The sequence below is a fragment of the Gorilla gorilla genome, chromosome 10 (assembly GCF_029281585.2).
Source record: "Gorilla gorilla gorilla isolate KB3781 chromosome 10, NHGRI_mGorGor1-v2.1_pri, whole genome shotgun sequence".
Classification (NCBI taxonomy): Eukaryota; Metazoa; Chordata; class Mammalia; order Primates; family Hominidae; genus Gorilla; species Gorilla gorilla.
This window is the reverse complement of record NC_073234.2, coordinates 108,277,588-108,296,423: the sequence shown is the minus strand read 5'-3', so window position 1 is coordinate 108,296,423 and position 18,836 is coordinate 108,277,588. Positions and strand designations below refer to the sequence as shown.

Here is an 18,836-nt window from a genome sequence, read left to right as displayed (position 1 = left end):
CTTCCTTGCTTTTTGGCACAATAATATGTTTCAGATTTATCTTGTAAATTCCCTCTCCCATGTCTGGAATCAGCCATTTCTCTAGAAAATTCTGGTTCCTTTGAGTGGGGAGTGATGGTTAGAGACCATAGTATAAGCACGTAGGGTGCACTTTGCTTTTGGGTTGTCTTTGCTTTTAAGTTTTTGAATGATAAGAATTATTGTTAAGAAACAGGGCTGGGCGCGGTGGCTCATGCCTGTAATCCCAGCACTTTGGGAGGCCGAGGCAGGCGGATCACAAGTCAGGAGTTCGAGACCATCCTGGCTAACACGGCGAAACCCCATCTTTACTAATTAGCTGGGTGTGGTGGTGCACGCCTGTAATCCTAGCTACTCAGGAGGCTGAGGCAGGAGAATTGCTAGAACTTGGGAGGTGGAGGTTGCAGTGAACTGAGATTGTACCACTGCACTCCAGCTTGGGTGAGAGAGCCACACTCTGTCTCAGGAAAAAAATGAAACAAAAACCAAAATGCTAATTCAAATTTAAGATATAAAATGGTTTTTTACTTATTTGATTCTGTATTTATATCATTTTTTCTTATACTGAATATCTTGGTTCTTAACATTAGCAAATGTTTTTGCTAAAATATACATAAATAGCTTTAAAATTAACAATATGAATATTATGGCTAAGATTATTGAATTAATTTTACTGTTTCTTTTTTTAGCAATTTTTTTTGGCTTTGTGCTATATCCCAAAAGGATATGTAGTAAAAACTCTGCGTTCTTAAATACTTAAAATAATTATTTTGCCTGTGTGGTAATGCCTGCAATATAATACTTATTTAGGTTTTAAACAAATTTTTTTTGAATTATGACAAAATACATGTAATTTAAAAGATACAATTTTTACCATTTTTAAGTGTACAGTCCAGTGGCATTAAATGTATTCACATTGTTGTACAATCATTACAACTAAACTCCATACTCATAAAACAATAACTCTTCATTCCTCCCCTCCCCTGAACCCACTGTAACCACAATTCCACTTCCTGTCACTATGAATTTAACTGTTCTAGGTACCTCATATAAGTGGAATTATACGATAGTGATCCTTTTGTGTCTGGTTTATTTCACTTAGCATAATTATTTCTAGCTTCGTGTTGCAGCATGTTATCAGAATTTTCTTCCTTTTAAAGGCTGAATAATATTTCATTGTGGATGTATATACTACCTTTTGTTTATCCATTCATCCGTTGACAGACATTGGGTTATTTACATGTTTTAGCTATTGTGAATAATGCTGCTATGAACATTGGTGTGCAAATATCTGTTTTAGTTCATTTAGGTTTTAATTTTTGTTTGTTTGTTTGTTTGGAGACAGTCTCACTCTGTCACCCAGGCTGGAGCGCAGTGGTGTGATCTCAGTGCACTGCAACTTCTGCCTCCTGGGTTCAAGTGATTCTCCTGCCTCAGCCTCCCAAGTAGCTGGGATAACAGGTGCCCACCACCATGTCTGGTTAATAGTTCATTTAGGTTTTAACTGAAGTTCTTGATAAATGAGGATATTATTGACTAAGCTGGAGAACATAGTGAGGAAAGTAAACTTTTTCCTAGGATGGTAAAGTGTTGAGATGAATGAAGAGTTTGGTTTGGTTACAATGCTTTGAGAAATCCATTGCTTGATTTCTTAGTAAACAACTAGAAATGTGGATGTAGAGGTATAGAGTGCTATATTAGGTCTCTTTTATCGTCCAGGTGAGAGATGATTGCAACATGAATTAAGGTAGTGGCCAAGGAGATGGAGAAAGGGGGATAGATTCAAAATTTAAGTGGGCAGTTGAATGAACTTGATGATTGGATGTGAAGGTTAAGGAATAGAGACAAGTAAGAGTGATGCCTTGGATTTAGGCAAAATGAGTGTGTGATGGTTCTATAATCTGAGATGGAGAATGTAGATGGGTGAAAGCTTTGAGCAAAGATAAATGAATTTGGTTTTGAATAAGCTGACTTTATGGGGCTCTCAAGGCATTCAATTAGGTATATTTGGCAGGACAGGAAAATATGAATTGGAAACTCAGCAAAGGTCTGGATTAAAGTTAGTGTTTTATTATTGTCAGCAATGGTGTTAATGAAAATTAAGGGAGTAAATGAATTTACCTAAAGAGTATGTGATAAGCTAAGAGGTCAAGTATGAAAACTCCCTGGGAACCCCTCAATTACTTTACATGAATTTTTTTTCATGAAATAGTATTTGTTATTTGCAAAGATAACTTCTCGCTTTATCTATATGTTACGTTTTTAGCTCTTAATAGTAGAAAAGGGTTAGTGAGAGCCCTTTGTCTATCCATTTAGTATAAGGCTTGCATAATGTATTTAAAGCATTGTTCTTAAGGTCTGCATATAGTAAATGGTTTTTCAAACTTTTTGTGAAAATCTTTCTAATTTGTTTTTATGGTGGGATGCAGATGAAATAGAGTAACAAAATCAGTGTTGAAAGTTACATTTTATTTAATTTTTTTATTTTATTTTTTATTTTTATTTTGAGACAGAGTCTAGCTCTGTCACCCAGGCTGGAGTGCAGTGGCGCAATCTTGGCTCACTGCAAGCTCCACCTCCCGGGTTCATGCCATTCTCCTGCCTAAGCCTCCCCAGTAGCTGGGACTACAGGCGCCCGCCACTACGCCTGGCTAACCCTTTTTGTGTTTTTAGTAGAGACGGGGTTTCACCGTGTTAGCCAGGATGGTCTCGATCTCCTGACCTCGTGATCCGCCCACCTCGGCCTCCCAGAGTGCTGGAATTACAGGCGTGAGCCACTGCATCTGGCCCCTAAAGTTACATTTTATAAGAAATCCTTATAGATAGCTTATAAATCCCCAAGGTTTTGAGTTGTATATTATTTAATTTCTAATACTTGTATCCTTTCCAGTTTTAGAAAGAATTTTGCTTAAAGAAAATTAGCCAGGGCCAGGCATGATGACTCATGCCTGTAATCTCAGCCCTTTGAGAGGCTGAGGCAGGTGGATTGCTTGCGCCTAAGAATTTGAGACCAGCCTGGGCAACATGGCAAAACCCCGTCTCTATTAAAAAAATACAAAAATTAGTCAGGTGTGGTGGCATGTGCCTATAGTCCCAGCTACTCAGGATGCTGAGGTGGGAGGATATCTTGAACCCAGGAGGCAGAGGTTGCAATGAGCCGAGATTGCACCACTGCACTCCAGCCTAGGTGACAGAGTAAGACCCTGTCTCAGAAAGAAAAGAAAAGAAAAGAAAAGAAAATTAGCCAGGTGTGGTGGCACTCATCTGTAGTTCTAGCTACTCAGTAGGCTGAAGCGGGAGGATGGCTTGAGCCCAGGAAATTTGAGGCTACGATGAGCCATGATTGTGCCACTGCACTTCAGCCTGGGTCACAGAGTAAGATTTTGCCTATTAAAATATATATATATATGTCTAAATTATACTCAATAAACAACTAGTCTGCAATAGATAAATCATTTATTTCAAAAAAGTTTTAGGTTGTTAAAACTTCTGTGACAGTGATATTTCTTTTTAAGATATTGCATATAGTAAACAATAACATTTTTTCTCCCAGTAAAGTGCTGTTCTTTCTCAAATTTGTGTTTGCTTCTTTGATAGTTTTTTGCAGAGATTAATGCTGTTTTATACTGATCTTGTAGTATGAATTTGTTTTTATACCAGCAGTCTAGGATATCATATTTATTGCAGACATCTGTTCTTTTTTTTTTTTTTGAGACAGAGTCTCTCTGTCACCTAAGCTGGAGTGCAGTGGCGTGATGTCAGCTCACTGCAACCTCCGTCTCCCGGGTTCAAGTGATTCTCCTGCCCTGGGCTCCCCAGGGGATTACAGGTGTGTGCCACCACGCTCAGCTTTTTGTGTGTGTGTGTGTGTATTTTTAGTAGAGATGGGGTTTCACCATGTTGGCCAGGCTGGTCTCTAACTCCTGACCTCAAATGATCCGCACGCCTTGGCCTCCCATTGTTGGGATTACAGGTGTGAGCTACCACACCCAGCCAACATCTGTTCTTATTTGAAGTAAATACTTGGAATAGTATGTATTTTTTTCATAATTTCAAATATTGATGTAATATTGTGTTATAATAAGAAATATATATTTGGTCTTTTTTCTTGTTTCTGGCATGGAGTTCCTAAAACTTGGAATTCCTTGAGTGATGGAGGTGAAAGGAATGTCATTTGTCATTCATAATAAGTACCTTTTGGCAGTACTTGAGTTTATGCTAATAAGGTGATATTGATGGGCCCCTAGATAGCTTCAGGTTGGGGACTCGTTGCCATAGACACTAGCCACAAGATTAAGGCTATGGAACTTTCGACCCTACCCTCTGACCTTCAGGAATAGAGAGGGGCTAGAGATTGAGTTAATCACCAATGGCCAATGACTTAGTCAGTCATGATTACATAATGGAACCTCTGTAAAAACTTTAAACAATGATTTTGGAGATCTTCTTGGTTGTCGAATGCATTCATGTGCTGGGAGGGTGACGTATCTCTAAATTCATGGGGACAGAAGCTCCTGTGCTTGGGACCCCTGCCGACCTTCCCTTACATACTGTTTCATCTGGCTGTTTATTTGTATCCTTTAAGATATCTTTTAGAGTAAACATAAGTAAAATGTTTCCCTGAGTTCTTTGAGCTGCTATAGCAAATTATCAAACCTGAGGAGGGGAGTTGTGAGGGTTCCCGATATGTAGCCAAAGTAGACAAAAGTGTGGGTAACCTGGGGACCTTTTATTTGCTATTGGTGTTAGAAGGGGAGGGCAGTCTTAAGGGACTGATCCCTTAGTCTGTGAGGTCTGTGCTAATTCCAGATAGTGTCAGAATTCAATTAAATTGTGGGACATACAGTTGGTGGCTGCAGAGAATTGGTGTGGAAAACTCAAACATTTGTTCAGAAGTATAGTGAATAGAGAAATAGTTTTGTTGTAGCTGGTTTTCCTTTAGTTGGTCTGTTTTGTTGTAGCTACTTAAACATTAATGGTAAGTGTTTGATAATTAGAATTCTCTGGATCTTTTTGTCAAGGCCAAATAGTTTTTTAAAAATCGGAAAACTTTTGGCTGGGCATGGTGGCTCACGCCTGTAATCCCAGCACTTTGGGAGGCTGAGGCTGGCAGATCACCTGAGTTCAGGAGTTCAAGACCAGCCTGACCAACATGGAGAAACCCTGTCTCTACTAAAAATACAAAATTAGCCGGGGTGGTGGTGCATGCCTGTAATCCCAGCTACTCAGGAGGCTGAGGCAGGAGAATCGCTTGAACCCGGGAGGCGGGGGTTGTGGTGAGCTGAGATTGCACCGTTGCACTCCAGTCTGGGCAGCAAGAGAGAAACTCTGTCTCAAAAAAAAAAAAAAAAAAATCAGAAAACTTTAAAAAGTAATATGACAACACTAACAAAAAATTATGGGTGGAAGTAGGTGGGTGGTTAATAAAATCATCTTAACACAAATCTCATCTATTCAGTAATATGAGGGGGAAAAGTAACAACAAAAAAATCATCCTAACATAAAACTCATTGGTCTTACATGATTACCTTTTAATCTCTTTATGTGTATATATTTTTATGTAATTGAAGTCATAATATATACAAATGTTGTATTTACCTCTTTGACAAATTCAGGATTTATATCATATACATTCTTTTCTTTTTGTTTTTTCTTTTTTTTATTTCTCGTAGTAGATATATCACATATCATATGCATTCTCATTTTTCTTTTTTTTTTGAGATGGAGTTTTGCTTTTGTTGCCCAGGCTGGAGTGCAATGGTGCTATCTCAGCTCACCACAACCTTCGCCTCCTGGGTTCAAGTGATTCTCCTGCCTCAGCCTCTCGAGTAGCTGGGACTACAGGCACATGCCACCACGCCTGGCTAATTTTTATATTTTTAGTAGAGATGGGGTTTCTCCTTGTTGGTCAGGCTGGTCTCAAACTCCCGACCTCAGGTGATCTGCCTGCCTCAGCCTCCCAAAGTGCTGGGATTACAGGCGTGAGCTACCGCTTCCGACTGCATTCTCATTTTTCTACATAACCTTCATGCTTTATAACCTACACACTTATCCCATTAATTGTCAAGACTGTTGAACAGGCTGGGCGCGGTGGCTCATGCCTGTAATCCCAGCACTTTGGGAGGCCAAGGTGGGCGGATCACGAGGTCAGGAGATTGAGACCATCCTGGCTAACACGGTGAAACCCTGTCTCTACTAAAAAATACAAAAAAAATTAGCCGGGTGTGGTGGCGGGCGCCTGTAACCCCAGCTACTTGGGAGGCTGAGGCAGGAGAGTGGTGTAAACCCGGGAGGTGGAGCTTGCAGTGAGTCAAGATCGCGCCACTGCACTCCAGCCTGGGTGACAGAGCGAGACTCCGTCTCAAAAAAAAAAAAAAAGACTGTTGAACAGTTACGTCATAGTTTAGTTAACAGTTTCTTCATTTTGAACATATAGGTTGCTTATGATTTATAAGCTGTTACAAATAATGCTTTGGTTGGAATGCCCTCTCATCTCTACCTGGAAAAGCTCTGCTCAAACTTTGGGCCTAAACAGTGCGTGGCAGGATTTACAGCCTCTTTTTTTTTTTTTTAAGACAGAATTTTGCCCTGTTGCCCAGGCTGGAGTGCAGTGGCACAATCTTGACTCACTACAACCTCTGCCTCCCAGGTTCAAATGATTCTACTGCCTCAGCGTCCCGAGTAGTTTGGATTACAGGTGCCCGCCACCACGCCCAGCTAATTTTTGTGTTTTTAGTAGAGACGGGGTTTCACCCTGTTGGCCAGGCTGGTCTCGAACTCCTGACCTCGTGTTATGCCCACCTTGGCCTCCCAAACTGCTGGGATTACAGGCGTGAGCCATCGCACCTGGCCAGATTTACAGCTTTTTAAAGAGTTTCTATTCATTGCAAGGGATAGTTGCCTTGCCCCGCTTACTAAGTTCTCACAGTGGGCCTGGCTTCTTGTTACCTTGCGCATCCACGGTGTTTTTGGTTCTTATTACTGAACTTAGCTGCCTCTACCTGTTTTAGGTTCCAGAATCCTGGATACTCTATGTTTCCATTTTATTTTTGGTCCATTGTGTACCTTGTTTTTAAGATTGGTTCCATCTTAATAATATTTGAAATTCTTTTTTTTGTGGAGACAAGGTCTTACTCTGTTGCCCAGGGTGGAGTAAAGTGGCATAATCACAGTTCACTGCAGCGTTGACTTCCTGGGCTCAAGTGATCCTCCCACCTGGACCTCCCAAAGTGGTGGGATTACAGATGTGAACCATTGTGCCCAGCCTATCACTTTAAATTTTTAGCATAAATCATTCCAATCCCATTCTTTTTGCAAAATAAAACTTTTATAAGTGAAAAAGTTAGAATGCTTTATATGGTTTATTTAGGGTTAGTGTTATTGTTTTTGGGCTTCTCCTTGAAATAAAGAAATTTTAGTGTCTTAAAAATAGAATAAGAATGAAGGCTGGGTGCGGTATCTCACGCCTGTAATCCCAGCACCTTAGGAGGCTGAGGTGGGCGGATCATCTGACGTCAGGAGTTTGTGACCAGATTGACCAACATGGAAAAACCCCGTTTCTACTAAAAATACAAAAAATTAGCTGAGCATGGTGGCGTGCACCTGTAGTCCCAGCTACTTGGGAGGCTGAGGCAGGAGAATCGCCTGAACCTGGGAGGCGGAGGTTGCAGTGAGCCGAGATCATGCCATTGCACTCCCGCTTGGGCAACAAGAGTGAAACTCCGTCTCAAAAAAAAAAAAAAAAAGAACAAGAAGTTCTTAGATAATTTAACAACAATCATGAGGAGTATATTTAAAATATGGACATCAAAAACCCCTGTCTTGTGAGGGTTTCCTTGTTTTTTTCTCTGTTTACTCCCCATGCCTCTTGGGCTTTACTTAGGTATATTTACTAGGATTATTTTAGGCAAATTCGAGAAAGGGTATTTTTGGTGATGATAATAGGTTTATGTAGAAGTACCTTATTTCAGGTGGCCATGGTGGCTCACACCTGTAATCCCAGCACTTTGGGAGGGTGAGGCAGGAGAATCACTGGAGCCCATAGGTTTGAGATGAGCCTAGGCAACATACAGAGACCTCATCTTTACAAAAATAAAAAAAAGTACAATATTTCTTTGAATTGCTTACTTCGGCTCAGTCAAGGAAAACCTTGGTGAAAAGCCATCTGGCATCTGGAAAAATAAAGGAAACAGAAATGAGGAAAATACAGTTCTTTGGAAGTATAACTTACTGTTTCCAGTGTCTTTCATTGTTCTTAATACCATCGTAGTGTGAAGTTATTGAAATGTTAATGAATCAAAAATGAATTTCTAGTTTTATAGAACAGTTCTTTATATTAAATATCCAATTTAGGCTGGACGTGTTGGCTCGCGCCTGTAATCCCAGCACTTTGGGAGGCTGAGGCGGGCAGATCAGTTGAGGTCAGGAGTTAGAGACCAGCCTGGCCAACATGGTGAAACCCTGTCTCTACTAAAAATACAAAAATTAGCTGGATGTGGTGGCGGGCACCTGTAATTCCAGCTACTGGGGAGGCTGAGGCAGGAGAATCACTTGAACCTGGGAGGCAGAGGTTGCAGTGAGCCAAGATCATACCATTGTACCCCAGCATGGGTGACAGAGTGAGACTGTGCCTCAAAAAAATAAAACAAGACAAAAAAAAAAAAAAAACAACTACAAAAAAAAATTTAAATGCTCTTTTAAAACATTTTCACCATTTACTTTTTGCCACATCCATGAGTGTATCATTAAATCCAGAGCTGGCTTTTATTTATTTATAAATTCATGTCTCAATTATATTATTTTGGGAAAGAATTTTGCTTTGGTGTTTGCAGAACTGTAGCTGATGTTAAAGCAAGAAAATTTTGTGGGCATTAAATGTAAAAAAAAAAAACACGCAGTAAAGACATACTCTGGATAAATTTAGACTGTTTTAGAATGTTAGATTTTGGGAAAATTTAAAGGGACTGTAGAGACTGAGGCCTGCTCTTCCATACTATACCAGGAAATCTGAGATTCCCTAGGCTAAGAACAACTTGAGGACTTTATTTCTGAAGGCCATTGAATGCCTTTAGATAAGTCGAGGGGAGAAATCTGAAATGAGCATATCTCCTGTATCTGTGATAGCTAAGGATACGTCATTGGAAACAGTCAGGGTGCTAACTACCATTTTAAAAAAATCATTTGACTTTTGGTCCCTTTTGTTGTGATTCCTTGTTTCTGCAAAGCTGGCTGGGATCAGCATAGTAGGTTTTAAAAAAAAAATCCTCAGTGACAGACTTTAGGAATCTCCAGTCTACCAAACATGTCACTAAAGACTTGAACGTTCATCACCAAATACTCAAGATGTAGAAGATAAATTCCACCCAAGGGAGAATGGAAGTTCACCCTCTGAAGAGAAGTTTGGAATCATTATCAGAGCCATTGGAGGAGACACCCAAGAGTCATGTGGCTGAGGTTTCACAATATCCTGCTGTGCCTCCAGTCCAGAAAAGAAAGCTAGATCAACTTCCAAAAAAGCATAGGCATTTTAGGAAGATTGTAAGGACAAAGAAAATGAGAACGAGCAAGAGGAAGGAGAAAGTAGAGGCCCACTGCTCCCTCTCCCCTAATTCTTCCAACACCTTTGGTCCCACTACAAAGTGAAGAGACCAGATTAAAAGCTGACCCTATTCAGTGCCCAGGAAGATGATCCTAACTTTTCCAATGAGGACAGATTACAGTGTCAGCAGGATGAATGTGCCTGTGTAATGCATCAGGAATGTCAAATCCAGCCCTCTGAGCTCTCAGTGACTCAGGAACCCAGGCCTTCTGCCATGACAACCTTGGCATCACTGCTTCGATTATTTCACAAGCTTTGTCTGCTTGTCTAGAAAGTGGAAACCTCCCAGAAGAAGGGTCAGCAACCACGCTGAGGCAGGAGGTAGTGCTCAGGTTCCAAGACCTGGCAATAAAGTGCAACCTCTCTAAAGCCTGTAGCAAATTGAAGTTAGGCTGAAGTGAGATTTGATCTAGATTGGTGGTATCTAAAATTCATGTTTATTTCACTCATGTATTCAGTTGGCTTAACCTTCTCTGACTTCTCTGAGGATGAAAGCCTTACAATTTCATCATTTCGGGTAGTGGGTAGTGTCTCCTGGTATCGACAACCAAATGGAGACCCCTCATATCCAGCTCCTCTCATTTTTTTTTTTTTTTTTTGCCTTTGGCCAGAGATTCATTTTGCATTCTTCATCTTTAGTACTTTATTGAAATTTTGCCACTTTCTACCTGTTTTGGATAAGCCTTGGTGTGGTGGTTGCTACTGTTCTTGGACAGGATACAGTTATTGCCTCCTCCATCGCTAAACAATGTTTGTGGTTTTTTTTTTTTTTTTTTTCACTCATTAGTAAGATACCTGTCTCTTTCTGAAGTGTGCCTCTGATGTTCTCTAGCCATCTTTATTGAAACATAGGCTGGATGCAGTGGCTCATGCCTGTAATCTCAGCACTTTGGGAGGGTGAAGTGGGAGAAGGATCACTTGAGCCTAGGAGTTCAAGACCAGCCTGGGCAACATCCTGAGACCCCTGTCTCTAAAAAAAAAAAAAAAAAAAAAAAGGGAAAAAAAGGAAAAAAAAAAGAAGACATAGTTACACAAGTAATGTTCCTTCTTCTTTTTTTTTTTTTTGAGATGGAGTCTCGCTCTGTCACCCAGGCTGGAGTGCAGTGGCACGATCTCGGCTCACTGCAACTTCTGTCTCCCAGGTCCAAGCAATTCTCCTGCCTCAGCCTCCTGAATAGCTGGGATTACAGGTGTGCACCACCATGCCCAGCTAATTTTTGTATTTTTAGTAGAGATGAGGTTTCACCATATTGGCCAGGCTGGTCTCAAACTCCTAACCTGAAGTGATCCACCCACCTCAGCCTCCCAAGGTGCTGAGATTACATGCGTGAGCCATTTCACCCAGCCATAATGTTCCTTCTTTGTCATTCTTTAGTTGACAGAACCTCACAGAACCCTGAGTTCTTCTGAGAATCCTAAAGAACATAAGTACTTTAAAAAAGGTTCAAGATCATTTTATTTCCCCTTTGTCATGGCATGCTAGGTTAATACTCTATCCAGAATATAAAATAAAAGTTTAATCTTATACCCTTCTTTGAGGAAGTATGTTTGAGAAGAGTTTGGGAGTTTCTCTGTAGCTTTAATTACTGGTTGTTATTTTGTACTTGTTCTGGTTTCCTGATTTATATAAAAATTATACAAGTATATAGGAATACTTGTATATAGGCATATCTTGGAGATATTGCGGGCTTGGTTCTAGATCACTGCAATAAAACAAGTATCGCAATAAAACGAGTCACATAAATTCTTTGGTTTCACAGTGCATATAAAAATTATATTCACGGTATACTGTAGTCTATTAAGTGTGCAATAGCATTATGTCTAACAAAGTAGATACTTTAATTAAAAAATATTTTATTGCTGTAAAATGCCAACAATCGTTTGAGCCTTCAGTGATTTGTAATCTTTTTTCTTTGATGAGACAGAGTCTCGCTCTGTCATCCGGTCTATAATGCAATGGTGTGATCATAGCTCGCTGCATTTTTGAATTCCTGGGCTTAAGTGATTCTCCTGCCTCAGCCTTCCTAGTGTCACTGGTAGAGGGTCGTGACTGCAAGTTGTCCAGATTCTTGGCGTTTTGAATACAGAATTGGACAAAACGCCCAGCAAAGCAAAGAAAGAATGAAGCAACAAAAGAACGAAAGCAGAGATTTACTGGAAACGAAAGTACACTCCACAGTGTGGGAGTGGGCCTGAGCAGCAGCTCAAGGGCCGGGATACAGCATTTTCTTGGGTCCAAATACCCCCTAGACGTTTCTGATTAGCCACTTCACGCTCACCTCATGTAAATGAAGTGGTAACCCACATTCATTCTGATTGGTTGCAGAAAACAGCCAACCAGAGGCTGAAGTAAAGCTACAAAGGTCACACTCCTGTGCAAACATCTGATTGGTTGCAAAAGGCAACCAATCAGAGCCTAGGGTAAAGCTACACAGTTGTACTTCTATGCAAATGAAGACTTGCCCGCAATCAGTCTGATTTGTTGTGGATAGCCAATTTCCCATCTGCGCAGAAAAGGTCAAAGGAAAAGCCAAAGGGAGTAGCCTGTGGTCCTTTTGTTACTTAGGTGTGGAAAGTTAGGGTTTTCCTTTCAATTTAGTTCTAGGAAGTTGCCATGAAACAGCCTTAGTTTCCCTGCCTCCAGACCCTATTCTCCTGCCTCACTGGTAGCTGGGACTGCAGGTGAACGCCACACGCCTTGCTGATTTTTGTATTTTTTTGGTAGAGATGGGGTCTCATTATGTTGCCCAGAGTGGTCTCAAATGCCTAGCCTCAAGCGATCCTCCTTCTTCGGCCTCCCAAAGCACTAGGATTACAGATGTGGGCCACCTTGCCCAGCTAGTCATAATCTTTTTGCTTGTGGAAGGTTTTGCCTCTATACTGATAGCTGCTGACTGACCAGGGTGGAGGTTTCTGAAGGTTGGGATAGCTGTGTCAATTTCTTTTTTTTTCTTTTTTTCTTTTCTTTCAGTGGTGCGATCTTGGCTCACTGCAACCTCCACCTCCCGGATTCAAGCGATCCTCCTGCCTCCCTCCTGAGTAGCTGGGATTACAGGCACGCACCACCATGCCTGGCTAATTTTTGTATTTTTAGTAGAGACAGAGTTTCACCGTGTTGGTCAGGCTGGAGTTGTGGCATTTCTTAAAATAAAACAACAATGAAGTTTGCTGTTTTGCTTTGATTAACTCTTCTTTTCATGAAAGATTTCCCTGTAGCATGCTGTTTGATAGCATCTTACCCACAGTAGAACTTCCTTCAAAACTTGAGTCAATCCTCCGAAAAGCTGCAGATGCTTTATCAACTAAATTTATGGAATATTCTAAATTCTTTGTTGTCATTTCAACAGTGTTCACAGCATCTTCTCCAGTAGTAGATTTCGTCTCAAGGAACCACCTTCTTTGCTCATCCCTAAGAAGCCATTCCTCCTCCATTAAAGTTTTATTGTGAAAATTATCAGTCATGCCAGGCGCGATGGCTCACACCTGTAATCCTGGCACTTTGGGAGGCCGAAGTGGGTGGATCACGAGGTCAAGAGATCGAGACCATCCTGGCCAACATGGTGAAACCCCGTCTCTACTAAAAATACAAAAATTAGCTGGGCGTGGTGGCACGTACCTGTAGTCCCAGCTACTCGGGAGGCTGAGGCAGGAGAATCGCTTGAACCTGGGAGGCGGAGGTTGCAGTGAGCTGAGATCACGCCACTGCACTCCAGCCTGGTGACAGAGCAAAAGTCCGTCTCAAGGAAAAAAAAAAAAGAAAATGATCAGTCGCATCTTCAGGCTCCACTTTTAGTTCTAGTTGTCTTGCTGATTCCACTGTATCTGTTCTACTGGAGTCTTGAACCCCTCACAGTCATTATGAAGGTTGGAATCAACTTCTAAACTCTTGTTAGTGTTGATATTTTGACTTCCTCCCATGAATCACAAATGTTCTTAATCACATCTAGAATGGTGACCTTTTTAGAAGGTTTTCCACACACTCTGCCCAGATCTGTCAGAGGAATCACTATCTATGGTAGTTATAGCCTTACAAAATATATTTCTTAAATAATAAGACTTGAAAGTCAAAATTACTCCTTGATCCATGGGCTGCGGAATGGATGTTATATTAATAGGCATGAAAACAACATTAAACTCCTTGTATGCCTCCAGGAGAGCTCTTGGGTGACCAGGTGAATTGTCAATGAACAGTGATATTTTTGAAAGGATTTTTTTTTTCCCCAGCGGCAGCTCTTAATAGTGGGCTTAAAATATTCAGTCATCCGGCCAGGCGCAGTGGCTCACACCTGTAATCCCTGCACTTTGGGAGGCTGAGGCGGGTGGATCATGAGGTCAGGAGATCGACCTCATGATCTCCTGGCTAACACGGTGAAACCCTGTCTCTATAAAAATACAAAAAAACAATTAGGCGGCCTTGGTGGCAGGCACCTGTAGTCCCAGCTACTCTCTGAGGCAGGAGACTGAGGCGGGAGAATGGCGTGTACTTGGGAGGCGGAGCTTGCAGTGAGCTGAGATCAGGCCACTGCACTCCAGCCTGGGTGACAGAGTGAGACTCCGTCTCAAAAAAAAAAAAAAAAAAAATTCAGTGATCCATGTGTTAAACAGATGTGCTATTAATTAGGCTTTCTTGTTCTATGTATAGAGCACAGAATAGCATTAGCGTAATTCTTAAGGGTCCTAGGAATTTCAGAACGGTATAAATGATCATTCGCTTGAACTTAAAAGTCATCAGCTGCATTAACCCCTAACAAGAATTACCCTGTTCTTTGAAGCTTGGAATTCGAAGCTTGGAAGCCCAGTATTGATTTCTCTTCTCTAGCTATAGTAGTTACAGATGACATCTTCCAATAGAAGGCTGTTTTTTTCTGAATTGAAAATCTGTTACTTAATATAGATATCTTCATCAATTATCTTAGCTAGATCTTCTGGATAACTTGCTGCAGCTTCTCCATGATCACTTGCTGCTTCACTTTGCATTATTATGTTATGGAGACAGCATCTTTCCTTAAATCCCATGAACCAACCTCTGCTACCTTCAAACATTTCTTCTGCAGCTTCCTCATCTCTGTCAGCCTTCGCAGAATTGAAGGGCCTTTCTCTGAATTAGGCTTTGGTTTAAGGGAACGTTAATGGCTGGTTTGAACTTATATCCATGTCACTAAAACGTTCTCAGCAATTTGTGCTCTTATCATTTGTGTGTTCACTGGAGTAGCACTTTTAATTTCCCCAGGAACTTTTTCTTTGCATTCACATTTGGCTGTTTGGCACAAAGGCCTAGCTTTTGGTCTGTTTCAGCTTTCCACATGCCTTCCTCATTAAGCTTAATCATTTCTAGCTTTTGATTTAAAGTGAGAAATGAGCAGCTCTTCTTTTCACTTGAACACTTAGAGGCCATTATAGGGTTATTAATTGGCCTAATTTTAATATGGTTGTGTCTCAAGGAATAGGGAGGCTCAAGGAGAAGGGAGAGAGACTGGGAAATGGCCAGTGAGTGGAGCAGTCAGAACACACACAACATTTATCAATTAAGTTTGCCATCTTATATGGGTATGGGTTGTAGTGCCTCAAAACAATTGCAGTAGTAACTTCAAAGATCATTGATCACAGGTCACCATAACAGATATGATAATAATAAAAAAGCTTGAAATATTATGATAATTACCAAAATGTGACACAGAGATACAAAGTGAGCACATGCTTTTGAAGAAATGGCAGGAATAGACTTGTTTGATGGCAGAGTTGACACAAACTTTCAATATCTAAAAAGTGCCACATCTGCAAAGTGCAATAAAGAGACACACAATAAAATGAGATATGCCTGTAAATAAATGTGCAAAGTATCTGCATGAGGAAAAAAAAAGGAATGCTGGCTATTAAACTGGAGGTTTGCTTATCTTTAACATAAAACATTTTTTTCAAGATAAAAGCAATTCAAGTATGGATCTAAAATTCTGAAAAAAAAAGTAGCAAAATGAAAACTGAAAAAAATAAAAATGAAGATTCCTGTCTTGCTGCAGAAATCATTATTTGAATTTTGGAATATTTCTTTTTAATCTTTTTTCTTATATCAGTAGTTTTTATATATAATTTAAATCATACTGTGTATATTTTTCCATTGTATATAGTTTTTATAATCATTTTGATGAATGTAGCATTATGAATTCATCCTTATTTGGATTTAGGTTGAACATTTAGTAATGATGTACAGGATGTTCACATGCTGAGGCAAATATGTAGTGAGGTGTTTTGAATCTTGGGTGATTGAGGGGCATTTCAGTGGAGATGTCTAACAGAGAAGCAGTATTGGTTAGTGATTAAGAGCCACACTGCTCTAATTAAAATTCCTTCTTTCATTTATTACCCTTCTGACTTTGGGCAATTTACTTAGTCTCTATGCCTTGGTTCCCTCATGTGTAAACTGTGGATAATGCTAGCATGTACCATATATATTTTTGATGAGTATTATTGAGTCAGTTTTTGTGCTCTAAATCTCTTTTTACCCAGTGTTTTACTAGGTTTCAAATTCATCCAAAAAGCAATTTGATATAAAAGTAACACCTAGATTTTAATGAATGATAATGCTAAGTGATCCTAGATTTTAATGAATGATAATGCTAAGTGATAAATGGTACAGGGGGGAAAGACCTTTAACCCTCCAAAACGTGTCTCTGATGGTGTCATATCAAGTGTTGGAGCTGGATGGTAATGACTGGTTTGAGTGGTAGGTGATGGGGACTTGATAACTTGGGCTGCATTGGTCTTTTTTGCACCACTTGAATCACTGTAGTTTTAGTTTGTGTAGAAAAGAGACCATTGCCGGCTGGGCGCTGTGGCTCATGCCTGTAATCACAGCACTTTGGGAGGCCAAGGTGGGGGGATCACTTGAGGTCAGGAGTTCGAGAACAGCCTGGCCAACATGGTGAAACCCCGTTTCCACTAAAAATACAAAAAAAATTTAGCTGCACAGGGTGGCATGTGCCTGTAGTCCCAGCTACTCAAAAAAAAATTAGCTGGACATGGTGGCATGTGCCTGTAGTCCCAGCTACTCAGGAGTCTAAGGCAGGAGAATTGCTTGAACCCAGGAGGTGGAGATTGCAATGAGCCAAGATCGTGCCACTATGCTCCAGCCTGGATGACAGAGTGAGACCATCCTGGATGACAGAGCAAGACTCTTGTTTCAAAAAAAAAAAAAAGAAAAGAGAAAGCATTGTCAAAGGAATCAGAAGATCTGCATTTTAGTTCTGCATCTTCTGATTTTTTTTGCTTTAACTTGGATCTTGAGAACTTTCTGATTTTTTTTTTTTCTTCCTTGAACTTGCATCTTGAGGACTTTCTGATTTTTGCTAACAGTACAATGGTGGGCTGAGCATTGTGGCTCACACCTGTAACCCCAGCACTTTGGGAGGCGGAGGTGGGCAGATCGTTTGAGCTCAGGAGTTTGAGACCATCTTGGGCAACATGGTGAAACTTCGTCTCTACCAAAAATACAACAAATTAGCTGGGTGTGGTGGTGTGCACCTGTGGTCCCAGCTACTTGGGTAGCTGAGATGGGAGGATCGCTTGAGCCTGGGAGGTGGAGGTTGCAGTGAGCCAAGATTGCACCACTGCACTCCAGCCTGGGTGACAGAGCAAGACCCCAGCCTGGGTGACAGAGCAAGACCCCAACTCAAAAAACAACCAAAACAAAAGAGTACAATGGTGAACAAGTCACTTCCTGCTTTAAATCTGTTTTCTTCTCTACAGAGATAACATCCATCTTACCTGTCTTAAGAGATGTCATTTTGATTAAGTATGATGTTTTGTGAAGGTGACTTGAAGACTTTGTAAAGTGTTGTATACCTTTTGTTTAAAGTGACTTAAAATGAGAGAAATGCATATATAGAGGTTTTGATACAGCATTAGGTACAGTCTTCCATAAACGATACTGTTAGTACTGTTATTATTGTAAAGACGTCTACTTTTCTTATGTGAAAAGGTTTAGATTATTAAATGGCCTATGAATATATTGTTAATGTCTGCTTTGTTTTTTTTTCCTCCCTACTGTTTGTGTTCCAGACTCCTGGGAGAGTTGGCTCTCAAGGTTCTGATTTAGATTCATCAGCAACTCCTATAAACACAGTGGACGTCAATAATGAAAGCTCTTCAGAGGTATGAAAATAATAACTTGGCAAAAAAATTCAATATTATTTAAGGGAAAATGAGCAAATATTTGGTGTAACGATTGGTGATTTGTATAGGAAAAGTTCTCACAAGTTTTTCTTGTAAGTTGGAATGTGACTTTTGAAACATACTTGTAGCTATATACCTGTGCCTAGTTGTGAGACTGAGAAAGTGTACATTAAGACTCTGAAAAATAACATTGCCAATTTGTCTTTAATGCTAATGTCGTCTCACTGAAGATTTTAAAACGTCTGTTTATAAAGAATTACAGGTTAATTAGTATCTATTTATGTGTGTGTACTGTCATGAACTATTGGACTAAGGAAAAATTGGGTTATCTATAAAATTTATGTATTATTTACTGTCTTCATGTATGACTTTGTAAGGACTTTTGTCTTTGATATTAAAGACATTATATTAAATATAAATACATTATATTAAAAATGAATGAAGAAATTATTGTAAATAAGTAAAAAAATTCCAAAAATTTGAAAAGTCAGCTTTAGTTGCATTAATATTATTTTTAATAAATAAGTAATATTGGATGATTATAGAAAAAGGAGATAAGGAATGTGAAGAACATAACACTCACCCATAATACTGCCACGAAGAGATCAAGATGCTCAAATTTTGCTCTGATTGTTTTTGTCAGTTGCCCCTTTGAAGGCCTAGCTGTAGTCCTTACCCAGTCTTTTTTTTCTCTGCTCTCCTCTTCTCCACCTCTTGGTTGATGAGTCTGTGTATTGTGCATACGTTTCTGGATATGTCCTCTTTCTGTCCATTCATCATTCTGTTTTGTCTCTCTCTGACCATGTGTTTATTTTTTGTCTCCATGTGTATGTATTTTAACCGTAGTAAGATTTTACAGATTTGCGAGAGGGGAGGAAAACTATCAGCTGGACTTTATTAAGAACAAGTTTCAGTAAATGTCTTTAAGAAAAATGTTCCAAACTGTGTTCATAATATGATGAACTGAAAGGAATCTAGTAATAATTTAGTTGACCTCAATCAGAACAACACCAAAAAACGATTCCAATGGGTATTGGTATTGAGCAGTGCC

General features: G+C 40.0%; 1 protein-coding gene across 1 annotated transcript in view; it reads left to right on the top strand.

Moving 5' to 3' along the window:
- EEA1 (early endosome antigen 1) overlaps nt 1-18,836 on the top strand; it is a 156,797-nt gene that overhangs the window by 20,143 nt on the left and 117,818 nt on the right. The window contains exon 2 of the mRNA XM_031016666.3: nt 17,672-17,764. Within this exon, the coding sequence (XP_030872526.2) occupies nt 17,672-17,764 (93 nt within the window). The remainder of the gene's footprint in view (nt 1-17,671; nt 17,765-18,836) is intronic.